General features: G+C 52.5%; 1 protein-coding gene across 10 annotated transcripts in view; it reads right to left on the bottom strand.

Moving 5' to 3' along the window:
* The window catches only part of CUX1 (cut like homeobox 1), a gene marked incomplete at its 5' end in the record, with an annotated part of 375083 nt that overhangs the window by 165414 nt on the left and 193585 nt on the right, over positions 1–16084 (bottom strand). For all 10 annotated transcript variants that reach the window (XM_082857328.1, XM_082857320.1, XM_082857322.1 and 7 more), the window contains one exon: positions 7072–7150. In XM_082857328.1, the coding sequence (XP_082713454.1) occupies positions 7072–7150 (79 nt within the window). The remainder of the gene's footprint in view (positions 1–7071; positions 7151–16084) is intronic.

Raw genomic sequence — 16084 nt, 5'->3', positions numbered from 1 at the left:
GAACTGACACCCCACATGCCACGCGGTGCGGCCAAAAGGAAGAGCAGCTCTCAGAACTGATGATGTCCCTCTTCACTTCTGGATCCTCAGATGCAGGGCTGATGGCGATATTCTCCAGCAGAGAAGGTTTTCCTAAATCCCGACTGAAACTTCCGACCGCCCCTCAGCAGCACCCGGGAGCGGGGGCATCTTGGCGTGGGTGCTGAAAACGGAGCAGCCTACAAAACGGGCTCCCTTCTGCTGGTTCTCTTTCAAGGCTTCTGAAAACTAACACCTTCTACTTCTGATCGCAGGCCAGTTATCCGAGGGAAATGAAGTGAGCGGAGCCAGTCAGGGAACGCTGAGCACCAGCGGAGTTTCACGAGTCCATGAATATTTTATATCACTGGTCATGTGCTCCCTTAGATTTAAATCTTAAACTCAATCCTTCTGGGCACTGCCTTTGTGTTTGAAGGGTTTGTGTCTGTAGGACCTAAACTACACCTTAGCGAGGAGTGAAAGATGACTCTCTGTTGGGGGTGGGGGTGCCCAGAGAGAGGCCAGGAGGTGATGAGAACAAGCAGGGCCTCTTCCAATGGACTCGGCAGCCAGAGAACAGAAGTTCTGCAGCACCAATGCCCAGCTCACCAACCTTGTCTCCTTTCTAGGAACGTCCCCCAAAAATACCTTTGCCAAGATGCTTCTGGGACTGAAAAGGCACAGTTGTGTTTTATACCAATTATTAAGTGTGGACAAATACTCCACCGACTACTGCTTACGGTCCTATCTGGAATCCATCACTAAAGGCTATTCAGAAACTGAGATTGCAAGTTGAATATTTTACAAATTTATGCTTCCCCGCACCCCCCGACTGCAGAGATAAAGACATGCTCATTGTAAAAAATCTGAAAAGCATCAAGAAGCAAGAGCAGGTCACCCACGCGACGTGAATTCCTGGCAGATTACGCATACCGTGGTAATTCTGCTCAGAACACAGTAAAATTCCAGTTATGCAAGGGCCTTTAAGAGGAGGTCATTCCAGAATTTTCCCAGCTATCTGAGAGGGTCACACTTTAAGACTCGAGACACTTATTTCTCCTTCCATTACAGTAAGGGAAGAAGGCTGCCTATTTCACCTGTTTAATTATGGGATATTCTCTCAAAGGTGCTGTACAGTCTCCCACCCACCCCCAAGTAGGAGCCACAGGAGGGAGGGCAGGGGCCACGTCTCAGCTGCATTTGCATCTTGGGTGCACGGTGCCGGGCCTGGCACCAGAAGTGCTGGCCGAGGGAATGTGCGAGTATGATTTCTGAACCGCACACCTCGAACTGTTTCTTGCACAGCCGGGGGTCACTGTGGCTAACAGCCACTGACCTCTGCTCTCACCCACAGATACAGATTCCAGTGCAGAAGGACGCTGGTCTCCCGGTTAGGGAGTCAATCGCAGAGGGCTCCCCATCCCAGGGGGCCTCGCCTCAACAAAGTCACGCTGTTAGCAGATGCCTACGATGCTTTTCCTCATGTGAGTCGCCATTAGCAAATTAATGCATATAAATCTCTATCAGAGGTTATTAAAATAAAAAATGTAAATATTTGCAAGTGTAAGGTATCGCTATGTTGATCATATAAATTACGATATAAAATCTGTGATAAGAATCACAGATGAAGCCATCTGGGTTAATGATGTAAAACATTATGAATCGAACTGTAGAACTACTTTCCTACTGCCATGATGTCGACAATAAAGGCAAAGAGCACTTTCAACTAGAACAACGAGGGATGATAATCGAATTAGGGACAGGAGGCTAATTTGGCAAACTTTTTATTGGCCTTCCTTTTAATTTTGTAAACCAGATGGAACGATGTAAACAATACTGCAACCAAAGATGGAGGAAGTACTGCTGCGTTAACTGGGTCCTGGGTTAGAGTCGTCCAAGTCGCCTTCCTCAAGCGTCTGTTCCTCTCCCACTTCACCCCCACCAGCTGAAACCAGGCGACCTCATCTCTCCCGCCCCACATCACCTTGGACCCCTTTCCGATTTGTTTCCAAACTGCAGTCAGGATGACTTTTTTTTTTTTAATTAATTAATTTATCATTTACTTTTGGTTGCACTGGGTCTTCGTTGCTGCGCGCGGGGCCTTCTCTAGTTGCGGCGAGCGGGGGGTGCTGTTCGTTGAGGTGTGCGGGCTTACTGCAGTGGCTTCGCTTGTTGCAGAGCACGGGCTCTAGGTGCGTGGGCTTCAGTAGTTGTGGCACACGGGCTCAGTAGTTGTGGCTCACAGGCTCTAGAGCGCAGGCTCAGTAGTTGTGGCGCACGGGCTCAGTAGTTGCGGCGCACAGGCTTAGTTGCTTCGCAGCATGTGGAATCTTCCTGGACCAGGGCTCGAACCCGTGTCCCCTGCACTGGCAGGCGGATTCTTAAGCACTGCGTCACCAGGGAAGTCCCTGGCTGGTATTTTAAAGAGCAGAAAGTATAGGGCTGTTTTTTGCCAAATTGTGCTGTGCGGCCTGTGGGAATCTTAGTTCCCCGACCAGGGATGGAACCCATGCCCCCTGCATTGGAAGCACAAAGTCTTAACCACTGGACCGCCAGGGAAGTCCCTGTGTGAAGACTTTTGGATGCCCACATTCCCACCAGACTCTCGAGCCCACGAGAACAGGAAGCTCTCAGTGGATCTGCTCCCGGCTCCATCCCCAGCACTCAGCAGGGTTCCTGAGACACAGCGGGGGCGGGGGGACAGTGTCTCCAGTGCTGGCCGGTAGCCCCACAGAGCCGAGGGTCACAGCAGCGGGGAAGCAGCGGCAGGATATTTCTGATAAAAAGCATCTTAAAATACCCTCAAAACTGACGAGGGAATGAGGAGCATCTGCTGACACGTGAGAAGGAGGTAAACGTGGGGTCTTAACTACGGCAACTGTTCAGAGGATGCCTCAGGACAACTAGGTCTTTCAGTGTCTACTCAGTGTCTTTAATCTGAAGGAGGCTTTGGAAGGAGAAATAACACTACTTGGGATTTTCAGGCGTGGAAGATGAGAAGAGGAAGGAGCCAGGTGACCCCACTGCTTCTTTTGCCTTGAACAATGGAGTCGCACCACCGGGGAAAGGAAAGGGCTCGGGTGGAGGGGGGCCCCCTGCTCCATGCTCAGGGCTGGGTGTGTAAAGCCTGGGATGCCAGCCGGACAGCTGCTCAACCCAACACAGATTCTGGACGTCAGTACTGACCACTGAAACCCAAGGCCTCTGAAGCGCACATGCTGGTCTGATGAGCCCCGAACGCTAAGCTTCATATAAATGTCCCTGCAGGCAGGCAAATCTTTACAGAGTGACAGCAAGGCGAAGGGAGAGTTCAGAGAGCTAGTAAACTGCTCCACCTCCAGGAAAGATACAGTTGGTTCTCTCGTAACTTAGGTGGTTAGGTGCGCCAGAGGGCTCTTCCCCAACGGCAAGCTGTCAACCTCAGGATAGGGTTCGATGCGAACAATTACGGTACGATACCGATAAACCTCAGGAAGATCCTGAAGAAATAACTGGATGCATTAGTTTAGTCATTCATTCGACAAATATTTTTCGAGTTTCTGCTACGTGACAGGCGCCGGGGTAGAGACCAGGCACATAACCAGGGACGAGACCACCCTGCGCCAGTGTCCGCCCAGCCAGGAAGGAAAAGGGCTGAGGAGCAAGTACGGTGAGTCCCCTACCTACGAGCCTTCGAGTTGCGAACGTTCAAAGGTGCGAACGTGCCCGTGTGTGCCAGCTGTTGCACTGTACTTGTGTACTTTTCAAGGTACTGTAAGATTAAAAACGGTTTCTTTTATTTTTTGTGTTTGTTTTTTATGTATTATTTGTGTGAAAAGTATTATAAACCGATTACAGTACAGTACTATATAGCCGATCGTGTTAGTTGGGTACCTAGGCCAACTTCGCTGGACTTATGAACAAACTGGACTTATAAATGTGCTCTCAGAACAGAACTCGTTCGTATGTAGGGGACTTACTGTAGTTATAACAGAGGTAAACAGACACAGGGTGTGGGGAGCGGGGTGTGTGTGTGTGTGTATGTGTGTGTGTGTGTGTGTGCGCGCGCGCGAAGGGCACACCCAGGCCAGACCTGGGAGGTCAAGAAGCAGCGTCTCAACAAGTCAATCTGGAGGAGCTGGAAGAGATCAGCTCAGAATGGGCTGGGCCTGCCCACGGCGAGGAGAAGGACCCATTCCTGCCGGCGGGAAGCCTGGCATCACCACGCGGTGGACACGGGAGAGGTGGCCTGAACCACAGAGTGGAGGGCGGAGGTCGGGATGGAGAGAAGTGGATGGAATCGAGGACCTTCTGGGGGTAGGACAGCCAGGGCTTGTTGACCCAGTGCTCTGGCGTGAGCAGCTGGGTGGCAGGTGGTGTCGCTCGCCAAGAGAAGGAGACTGTTTCCTCTGGACACACTGGGCTGTTTCAGGTGCCCCTCAGCCAGCCCAGCGGGGACGTCCAGGAGGATATAGAGGCTGACACTCAGGGGCGAGAACCGAACTGAAACAAAGCTCCAAGAGCCACCAGCGTGACCCCTGGTGCACTCCGCTGCCAAGGACCCTGGTGGCTCTGGGTCAACAGCCGCACGTCACATGTCAACAGCGGTGCTGTGCCAGGCCCCACTCCAGGTGCTGGGCGCAGAGCAATCAAGCAAAACTGTCCTCAGAGAGCTTTCATTCTAGTAGGACCAGCAGATAAGGAACAAGGAAACACACAGGTAAATAAAATGTCCAGAACTGTGGCAGGGGTGGTGGTGATGTGCTAGGGCTGACCGGTCACCTCCTCCCGGGCTCCTGGAGCTGGGCCACATGGCCAAAATACCCTTCCCATTATTTCCAAGGGCTTCCTCTATTTTCCCGAGATAGCATAAGTTGCTATTTCTTGAAACCAGAACTTGACACACCCCACCTACATTTCTGGATTCAGCTGGATCGAAGCCTGGAGCACACAGACAGTTAAGGCCCCCCGAGTCTCCCCAGCTGCGTGGCTGACCGTCAGTAAATGCACTGCTATTGACCAGGCCCTTCCTGTAAGCCCCAGCCACACGATTACTTCATCTGAGCGATGAGCGGCCTCCAAAACACAGGGTGAGGCTCTAAGCTCCATTCCTGCTTCTCAAGTAGCTGTTAGATGTGTCAGACCACAGTGTTTGTAAGAGAAATACCTGGGAGGCGGGTAGAAGTGATCTACGTGGTGTGCAAATGTACTCTGATGAACTCGTCATTACAGACAACGTCAAACATTATTCGCCCCCACCACCTGAAATGAAAACTGGCAGCCAAAAATGATAAGTACAAAGAATATCACCAACGTAAGGAAAATGCTGATGGGATAACATTAAGTGAAAAAAGCAGACTATAACGATATAGTCATGTTATGATCAGAGTTCCATAAGAATTATGTATGTATATGAATAAGGACTGCTCAGGCAGACGAGTGTTGATGAGAAAAGTGGTCTCGTTTTTGTCTGTAAGAAGTCAAGATGGAAAATAACTGCAGAAGAAGAAACCCAACGAGTCGTTCAAGTGGCTTCCCAGTGGAGAAACCTCACTAAGGGAGAACCCAGAGACAAATCAGACTTTTAAAAAGAGTGTAGGTTATTTAGAAAACGGTAGCTGCAGGCTCTCTGGGTCTTGGGCAAAGGCAAAATAAACCAGGCGCCTTTCAACTAAGTCACCAACACAAAACTAGCACTTGCACAAGAAAATGCAAGTGGGTCCACCAAACTGCCGATGCCTGAGAAAGAGAGCCCTGAGTGGTCCATTTATTGTGAAGAAGCCTCCACGTGAGCCTCAGCCAGAGTATTCAGGAAACCCCTAGGTGGATACGAAGTCCTGCAGAAAATCAAAGGGGCAGCATTTGGAACTAAGAGCAGGGTAAGCTCATAAGACAGCAGAAGGTTAGAACAAAGACAAATCCTGTCCATCACTAGGCTGTTCCCCTACCTTAGTCCGTGTTACAGATGAGAAAACTGAGGTTCAGAGAGGGAAAAGGGATGTGGCCAAGACCTCACAACAAGGCCCTGGCGGGAGAATCTGGATCTCCCCACCCCCTTGTCCGAAGTGTCTAAGGTACTTTCTGCTGTCCGTAGCTTGGTGTGGCCTCTGTTAACCCCGGCTCCCAGAGGGGACAGCAAAGCCCTCAGTGGACCTGAATTAGAATCCAATACAGAAACCAAGGAGACTTGTTTCTGCTTCGCTTGGTTAAAGCAGTTCTAGTAATATCAGTGACGCACAGAGGATTCCTAATGAGGGCAAACGCGCAGCTCTAATGGGTGCGGAGGGGAGGGTGGTGGTAACTGGGTTTCCTTGGTCAGCAGAGGATGACATTCAAGTGGCTAATTTTCAGATCTGAGTCTTTTCAGGACTGAGTTGGGACCCATGTGATCGTGTCCATCACCTCCCCACGGATTGGGTGAGTGGACCACCGAGAACAGAGGGTCGATGGGACCCGTGGGTGCTCCAAATTCCGCCTCACTTTTCTGGAATAAGGAACGGGGAGCCATTCTCTCTCGGAATGCGTAGCAAGCATTATTAAAATTTTAACTCTTTAGTTCCTTCAAAAGAAAAAACAACCCACACACACCGTAGTTAGATGGGCTACCGCTTGCCCTTGGATATTAAGTGAAAGACTTGGCCAGAGGCAAACTGATTCCCTGGATGACCTGGGAGGGGAGCCAGGCATTCCAGGTGCCCTATCAGGGCCGTTCCTGAACGTGGGATTGGTCAGCCCAGAATCGTGACTATCCAGGACGTCTGCATAGCGCACACACGGGTTCTCCTTCTTCTCTGTGAAACGTGCAGCATTTTAAACCAAAGCTAAAGGTAGCCCCGCAGGTCTGAGTTTCTGCAGTTCCAAAGGCATCCACTGGAGGCAACTCTATTACTTCAGCAAATACGCATCTGATTTCCATACTCATCCCAAGTCTGGGTTTTGGAGAATTCGTACGTATTCCCAGAACTCCCCAGTTTCCTGGGGAAGTTGCCTTAGAGAGGCTGGGAAGAATCAGCCAGAAGCCCACTGACTCACCAGACACAATGCCCACAGGTGGGCTACAAGCGCTGGGCTTACCTGGAACATCAATCAATCTCTTGTAGACATTCAAGAAGGCTGCCTCAGCTTCTTTGCTTCTTTTACTCAGTGCATCAATCTGAAAAAGAATGGGAGAAAGAAAAGAAAAACAAAGAGCTCAAAATTTGTCAAGAGGTAATTTAAAAATCATCACACATCAAATGCAAGTCTGATTGCTCCACGTAAATGCCGGACAGCTGGGCCTTCAACCTCTTAAACGTCTGCAAACATGCGAGAGGGAGGCAACCCACGCGGGCCCGCCCGTGATGGGGAGCGAGGCAGGAGCGGTCCCATGGCTTGACAGAGTGGAGACTCTCCACGGAGAATGTGGTCTCTTTCCTTCTTCCAGTGTAGACTACGAGCTGACCACATGCCAGACGCTGTGCCGGAGGCGGGACACAGAGGGACAGCCCTCAGCCCCAGGGCCTCGGCGTCTAGCAGGGGAACAGGTGATGTGACTGACTAGTGGAATCCCAGCTGGGAAAGTGCTCGGTAAGCAGAGCCGTGGGGACACCGAGAAGGGGACGTCAAGCAAGAAAGCAGGTGACATTTGAGCAGAGTCCTCAAGAGCAGCTCACCTGGTGAAGAGGTGACACGAAAGGGGAGGAACACATTCAAACACCAAAGTTCTGAAACTGGGGGTCCTTAGGTCCTCTTTAAGAATTTTATGAAAGCCGGGGCTTCCCTGGCAGCACAGTGGTTAAGAATCCGCCTGCCAATGCAGGGGACACAGGTTCGAGCCCTGGTTCGGGAAGATCCCACATGCCACGGAGGAACTAAGCCCATGTGCCGCAGCTACTGAGCCCACGTGGCACAACTACTGAAGCCCGCGTGCCTACAGCCCGTGCTCCACAACAAGAGAAGCCACCGCAAGGAGAAGCCCGCGCACCGCAGCAAACAGTGGCCCCCACAAACCGCAACTAGAGAAAGCCCGCGTTTAGCAACGGAGACCCAAAGCAGCCAAAAATTAAAGTAAAATAAATTTAAAAAAAAAGAATTTTATGAAAGCTGAGGACCCTCTCCTAGAAACATACACACACACAGGGTCACACACTCTACTTTAGGACACTCACGTGTCCACGTGTATTCTGTTCATAGAATCCAGATTAAGAACTGTGGATCGGGCTGTAACCCCAGGGAATGTGGGGCTGCTCGGGGGAGGGGGGGTGGACATGGATACAGGGGTGTGAGACTGGACAGGTGAGGGGGTCGGTGCAGGTGGGGGAGGATGACCTTCACCGTCTGGGCCTGAGTCAGAGTGGAAGGAGGACAGGAGGGGCCAGGAAGGAGGTGACCATTCCTAGGTTGTTGCCGCTGCCCTGATGAGAATGTGCAGGGCAGTGGCGCTAGGGACTGAGGGAAGGAGGCCAAGCAGAGAGATTAGGTCCAGCTGAGCTGATGTGAGACATGGAGGGTCCAGGTGAGTTAAGGACGGTGCCCAGGTTTCTAGCTTCGGCAACGGCGAGTTCCTGTGACGGTGGCCAGGATCAGTGTGTCTCATAAACAAACCCAGCTGAGCTCGTTTCCCTCCAGTGAAAAGTCTCTTCGTCAAAGAAAGGTGATGCGTCCCAAGCAAGCTGGACACACATCCAAAGAGGCTTCTGTGGTTGGATGGACTCAGTACGTATTTTGCTCCCATAACATGCGTGCTGAGACAACAGATCACTTTTTACCCCTGAAGCGAGCAAGATGCCACATGCACGGAGTTCACGTTGGCTCAGGAAAAGGACACGAAATTATATATTCCTCTGTCCCCTCACGGAATTATACTGTCTCCAACGTTATTAAAGAGGCAAAAGGAAGTGGCGTAATTACAGGGCCTCTCACCTGAGCCAACCAACAATTTGTTAAGGGCTGAGAGAGGTCACCTGATTAAGGATGGGAAGACCCTGGGGAGGGGGACACAAAGGCTGTGGGAAGGGGAGCAGGGCAGGTCTCAGGAAACCCAATACAGAGCAAAAAAGGGCAATGCATGCATTTCCAACTTCTACCAAGTTGTGCTGGAAAGTTCCTACTTGAAGTCAGTCGCCGAGAACTCTGCCACGTCCCCCCACCCCCCGATAAGATAAGCTTGTGATTTAGGCATGTTTTCTGAATAATCCACAAGGACTACTTAAAAACGATAAGATGGCTCTCTATTTTAAAAATGTTTTCTTCTTTTCCCCTCTGATTCTTAGCAGTTCATGCTCATTGTACAATTAGAAATATATCCAAAAATAAAGAGAAAATTAATACCATAATCCTGCCATTCACCAGTGGAAGTCATGCTTCTGTCTGTAGTTCCCTTTAATTCTGAATGAAATGTAGGCGTGTAGGCAAACCATAGAGACAGTAGATTAGTGGTTGTCTAGAGTTGGGGACCGGGAGGATGACGGCTAAGGGGTGTGGGTTTCTTTCTGGGGTGATGAAAAGCTCTACAATTGATCGGGACTGTAGTAAAAGTCAATGAACTGCCGAGTTCAAATGGGTGAATTACATGGTATGTGAGTTACATCTCAATAAAGCTGTCACAAATGTCTGCGTGTATATTTGAAATCAAACCATATGGAAAATTTTGTACTGTGCTTTCATGAACATATAAAGTCTTTCCAAATGTCTATTACAAAATTTGGAAAATGTCTTAATAGCATTATTTCAGCTGTACCTAACCACCACCTACACAGATGTTGCGAGTAAAACTGGATATTTGGAGTTGCCTTTCCAGACGTCCGGAGCTTTCCCTGCGCTCCGGGCCTTTCTGCCACCTCCTAAGAGAGGTGCCACGGGCAGCAGTCTGCCCAGGAAGCAAGACAGAGGCCCTGGTGGCTCTCTGCGCCTCTCAACACCCAGAGGGTTCTCTGCTCGGCTCCGGATGTGCCTAGGGAGGGCCCCCTGCTCCCTAGGGGTTCTGAGCCCACAAAGGCGGCTGCCTCTAGAGTGGGCAGAGGAGGGGATCTGGAAGGATCCTGAACACTGTCTTCTCTCTCCCTTACGGGTTGTCGAGGGGGGAAGTGGGATCGGCAATCTACACACACACTTGGGACCGTTACAGATTGCACTGTGCCCCTGCCCTGAAGGTTCTAACCCTCAGTACCTGTGAACGTGGCTTTATTTGGAAATGGGGTCTTGGCAGATGACCAAGTTCAGATGAGGTCCTTAAGGGGAGTCCTAATCCAACAGGACCTGTCCTTCTAAAAAGGGGAAATCTGGACACAGAGACGGTCACGCACACGGAGAACCCCACGTGAACGTGAAGGCGGCGATTGGGGTGACGCACCTACAAACCAAGGAATGCCAGAGATGGCCAGCAAACCTTCAGAAGCCGGGGTGGGGGGGCCTGGAGGGGCCTCTAAGCCCCTCACACTCCTCGGAAGGCCAGGGATGGCCAGCAAACCTTCAGGAGCCGGGGGGGGGGGGGGCTCTAAGCCCCTCCCACTCCTCGGAAGGAACCAGCCCTGCCGACGCCTTGACCCTGGCCTTCTGGTCTCCAGACTGTGAGAAGCAAACATCTGCTGTTTGAGCTGCTCAGTGTGCGGTACTTGGTTACGGCGGCTCTAGCAAATTAGTACGGGAACCATGAATCTGCGTCGTCCTCCCGTCCCCTTTCCACAGACGCAAGAACATTCGACCCAGTCCTGAGAGAACAAGGCCAGGTTGCTGAGTTTAACTCATTAGGCGACTGGACTGAGGTTTCTTAAGAGAGCTGAGGAGAACCCCACGCGTGGGTGAGTCGCTCCTCGGTGAGGTCTCCCGAGCCTTCTTCTAAGGTTTCCAAGCCCGGAAGAAGTTGTTGATTCTGGTGATTCTGAGGCTCTCCGCTCGCTCACTCTTTGACTCCCCCCACGGCCTCTGCCCTTGCCCAAGAACAGGCCTCGGGCTCTGAGTTTTGGTCTGTCCTCTCCCCTTCCCAGCCCCACCTTTGCTGGGGTGGGCCTTCCCTAGAAGGCCTAGCCATGCTTCCAGAGCCAGTGCAGGTCTCACTGGCCCCAGGATGCGTGTGCCGGGTTCCCCTGGGGCCAGGCTGGCCGGCCTTGCATGGTCCGGGGCTGGGCAGGTGAAGCACTGAGTGCCTGGCGCAGGGAAGTAGAGCCCTGTCTGTCCTCCTTATCCTTCAGTGAGGGAGGAAAGAGATGGGGTCATCTTCATCCTCACGCCCTCTGCGCCCACCTTGGAGCCAGGACTCGGCACGGCACCCCCTCACGTGGGGGGAGAGGTTTGTGAATGAGAAGAGGTTTGGGGTGAGGTCTTAGGCACAGATGGTTGAAAGTCGGATCCTAGGTTAGAACATTCTGGCTGCTTAATGTGCAAAGATAACCCGAGGGAGAGATCCTTTCTACCATCCCCAGACCCACAAGGCCACTGTGAGGGGCGGCAAAGGACAGAGGGGCTGCTGGCGGCGGAGCTGGGACAGATCTGGAGAAGCTCTGACGGCGCTCAGGCCCTGGGTAAAACCTGGTCTGCTCCGGGGATCGACCTCACCTCCTGCCACGCCTCACACTTCAGCCACGCCCGGCTACTCCCTGTTCCCTGAATACACGAGAACGATTTCCCCGCAGCCTGGAAGGCACCTCCTTGGAATGTTCCTCTGATCCTCCAGGCTCAGTTGATCCATCTCTGGGCTGCCGGCCACTCCCGTCACCATATGGGATTGCCCGGAAGGTCCAGGACTGCAGACAAGGCTCCGTTGGGAGATCTTAGATTCCTTGAGAGCCCACCCTAGGCTTTCCTCCCGACGACCAGTACATAGTAGGTGTTTAATACATCTTTGTTGTGTGAATGAAAATTTACCTAAATTGGTCAACTGTTTTACCTGCAGAAGTGATCGAATGGCTAAGGGATGCAGTGTTAAGTCTTTATGAAAATGCTCAACACGTAGAGTTCTTTGATTCTCAGCGTGTGTTTCACGTGTTCCTATGATGACGGCGGCTTGGCTGAAGCCAGCGCACGGGAGGCCTCCTTCCCCACCGCGCATGCCTGGCGAGCCCTGGCCAGCCTCCTGCAGGGAGCTCCGTGTCCCCACTCTACAGAGAGGCCCAGTGCTTCTGTCGTGAGTTTCCTGGATCCAACAGTTACCCTTTCAACAGCATCACTTTTATAATGCGGAGTTTGGAAGGTCTACAGAAAGGTTATCTTATTCCAAATCTCAATCAATATTTGCTTCCAACAGGATGAAAAGTCAGAGACCAGGGTTAGAGGCCAAGTTCATGGAAATCGACTGCGAGACCCCCGAGATTTAGAAGGGGCGAGGGAGCACCCGACCACCTGGGAGCCAGCAGAACTGTGCTGTGGGGCTTGGGGCGTTGTGTGCAGTACGAGCAACCGCCCTCCTCACTGTCCACCCTCCCTGTGGGGGCATCGCACGTCTCTGCCCACTGCCACGTGACCTGTGGGGGGCTTCCCGGCCCACAGGTGGCAGACTTGATCACGTGGAATGTAAGTGGTGGTGCCGCACACTTTGAGCGTAGATTTAAGGGTGTGTGTGTGGTTCAGCTCCAGTGCGCTCTCCTTCTCTGCCGTGAGAATAGCGTGACCTTAGCGGAGCCGCTTCTTCCCCTGGGATCTCTGAGTAAAGACAACACACGGTTCCAGAGCCATCCCACCAACCCACAGCCCACATGTAGCACGAATGAGAAATCGTCTCTTGTTGCCATTAGCCGCTGGGATCTAGGGTTGCTTGTTACTGCAGAGCGATCCAGCAGAGCGGCCTATTCCAAGTCCTAACAGGTGATGACGTCTCTAAGATGACAGCACAAAGTAAAAATAAGGAACAAACGACCAATATCGTGAGGGCCAAAGGATTTCTCTTTGTCTGCTGTGAAGCCTGACTGTTTATCTTTGCCAGGGGCAGGGCAGGGGTGAAGATGGTATGTGATCAAGGGAGAAAGGGCACAGGATTTAAAATCAGGACAATGGATTTAAGACATGGCTCTGTCATGCAGTTTGGAATAAATACTGGGCCAGCTACATACCCTAGGCCTCTATGAATTTCATTTTCTATGTGTCTAGGAAAAGATACTGATGAGAATACCTGCCTTGTAGGAACCCTAAGAGAATCGAATGAGACAGAAGATGCGACAACAGTGCAGAGCTAGTCACAAGCTGGTTTTCAGTGTTGGTGATAATTACTGACCCATGCTGTATATAGGAGGAGAAACAGCACACAATTACAACTAAATTAAGCATCAAAATTTCAGGGGGTTAAAGGAGAATTCACAAAGCATTAGTTTTGGTATGAAAGAAATCACCACTTTAAAAAGAATTAGCCTGTTAAGACCGCCTCTTACACTGCATTTCCAGAGGGTTGCTGCAACGTTTCAGGGGCTTACCTATGTCTTAAAGGACATTCCCTGCAGAAGCTCCCCCACCCACCTATAACTCAGAACATGAATGGGTTTGAGGCTCTGGGGTTTGTTACTCGAATTTTCAGTAGGAGTCTCCAGTTCTCTGCAGAGGAAGGAAATGTGGGGAGATCAAATACAAGCCTGAATTTTTTTTTTCTTTGCAGTACGCGGGCCTCTCACTGTTGTGGCCTCTCCCGTTGCGGAGCACAGGCTCTGGACGCGCAGGCTCAGCGGCCATGGCTCACGGGCCCAGCCGCTCCGCGGCGTGTGGGATCTTCCCGGACCGGGGCACGAACCCATGTCCCCTGCATCGGCAGGTGGACTCTCAACCACTGCGCCACCAGGGAAGCCCTACAAGCCTGAATTTTAACTGGAAGATGTTTTGTTTAGAGCTGAGAAAAGGATCAAATAGTGTAATACTGACAGACGTGTAGATCTTCCTCTTCCAGCCTCGACCACTGATCAGTCAAGAAGTCCTGCTCACCTGGCCTTAGAAATCAATTTCACAATTAAAGTCTCTTTCTCTTCTTCGATGGAGGGAAAGCCTTAATTGAAGCCCCCACTCCGTGACTTCCAGTTTGGACACTGCAGACCAGTACTCAGAGGATCTCCCTGACGGCAGCCTCTCCTTGCCATGGAGCGTGAGGTGTCCTCCATGGTGGCCTTGGGTCATCGTCCCAGAGCCCAGAAGGAACACGCATCCGCCCTGCCCTAATGGCTTCTCCTGGCTCCCCAACTACAATCCACACTCCTTGGGCTGCGCTTCCAGATCCCTTCCCAACACGGCCCTTGTTTACGCTGCCAACTTCACCTCCCACCAAATCCCACCACTGCCCGTGCTTCTCCACACCAGGCCTCGCCCACCCGCCAATGCCCTGCCCCTTAACCCTCCGGTCTTCATACACTAGGTCCTCCACCCACCTGGAACGCTCTTCACCCCAGGCACGGGGGACCCAGTTCTCCCTTCATGGGTTGGCCTACGTGACACCTCCTCTGGGGGGTCCTCCCGACTTCCCCAGGCACTGCTGGTCGCCTGGCTCTTGTGCCACCCGAGCTTGTTGTGAATCCCTCTCTGCCCACTTCCCGCACCGAGCGACGATGCCTCCCATCTGGAAGCTTCCTTTCCACCACCCTGTGGTCCGTCCCAGGCCAGGCCAGCGGCACCTTCGTCTCTTGATTCCCGGCACCCAGGTCCTGACTAACACAGGAGACCGCCTGGGGGGCGTGTCTGTGAATGAACGAGGGTAGATTCCAGGCTGCCCAGGCCAGGGGATTCCTCGAAACTCACTGGTGACTCCTGCAGCATCGATGACTGTGGAAGCTCAGGGTGGAGAAGGCAGTTTCCTACCCTCGAGAGCTTCAAGAAGGCTGTCAATATCCACCGCGCTTTAGTCCAAGAAGAGGGGAGTCATGAGAGTCCGGCTCTGATCTGGTTTAGGGGAGCCAACTGCCCTTGTCAGAACTAGAGGACCCTAGGGAGGCGGCGTCAGTGGAGGGGAGGGCAGGTAGGGGCTTTGCGGGTGGAGAGGAACCAGCCAGGGGATGTCGTCTCTAAAACGGAGAAAATCAGACCTCCTCATGGGCTTTTTGTAAGTGTTAAAGAAACGTGCGCAAAGTGCCTGCAAGTGGGCCCAGCTCTTGGGAGGGACGCAGCCCTGCGGCGGCTGCTGTTAGCGCAGAGGCTCTGCTTGCGGGCCGGTGACTCTAGCATCTCCCCGGGGGTGGCCTGAGTCTGGGGGCCACGCCTGTTGCTCACCCAGCTCATGGTGAAAGGGATGCTATTCACTGGGTACCCTGAGCGGAGCGCTGTGGACGCCGGGTACAGCCCAGCTGGGCCACACACCCACCCCGCACCGCCCCGGCCACACACAGAGAGCCCTGTCATACCAGCTGTGCAGCACAGACGGACAACGGCGTGGACTTGGTGCAAGGGCCCAGGGATCACCAAAGAGATACCGAACAGAATGACGGGGCTTGATGTCTGCCCAGTGCAGCGTATTTTGAAATGGAAATGGCTCATCCTTTCAGGGCGTCGTCCAGCCTTGCCACGCACAGGTGGCAGGCAGGGCAGAGGCACCCGGGCCAGGACCTGGATACGGCGCCAGAAGGGCAGGGCCGAGCCCCAGCTCCAGCACTAACAGAGGTACGCTACCTCAACCCAAGTCAACCTCTTGGTGCCTCTGTTTGTCTGCAAGATGGGGAGAACCCTTGTGCTGTGCAATGGTGATGGGGCCGCTGTGCTGGCAGCGCCACTTCTCAGATGCAGAAACCGACCAAGTCACTCAGAACCAGGTCGCCAAGCAACCCCTCCTCCCCATATGATGACACCCCAGCACAGCGCTGAGGCTGGGGGCTGCACGGCCGGGGGAAAGAATGCGTGCTTTGAAGGAACGCAGACTTGGGTTTGAATCCAGCCCTGGTGCTGGCTACTGGAGGATCTGGAGGCAGGTTACTTAAACTATGCCTCTGTCTCTTCATCTGTCTAGTGAATTGCTGAGCTGTGAAATAAAATGTGAGTGTCTGTATGCTCGGGAGCTTGCAGCAGGTGAGTAAACATCTTTGCCTTCCTGAATAAATCCAAATCAGCACTCTTCCCACTACACCACAGCCCGTCCCCCCCTCAAACTGAGCAGGAAGCCAAAATGCTTAAGGTTTTGGAGGACAGAGACACTTAAACAACATTTAAGATACCA

Source organism: Leucopleurus acutus (assembly GCF_964270905.1).
Source record: "Leucopleurus acutus genome assembly, chromosome: 16".
Taxonomy (NCBI): domain Eukaryota; kingdom Metazoa; phylum Chordata; class Mammalia; order Artiodactyla; family Delphinidae; genus Leucopleurus; species Leucopleurus acutus.
Note: the sequence above shows the minus strand (reverse complement) of the source record. Positions and strands in the feature narration are given on the sequence as shown.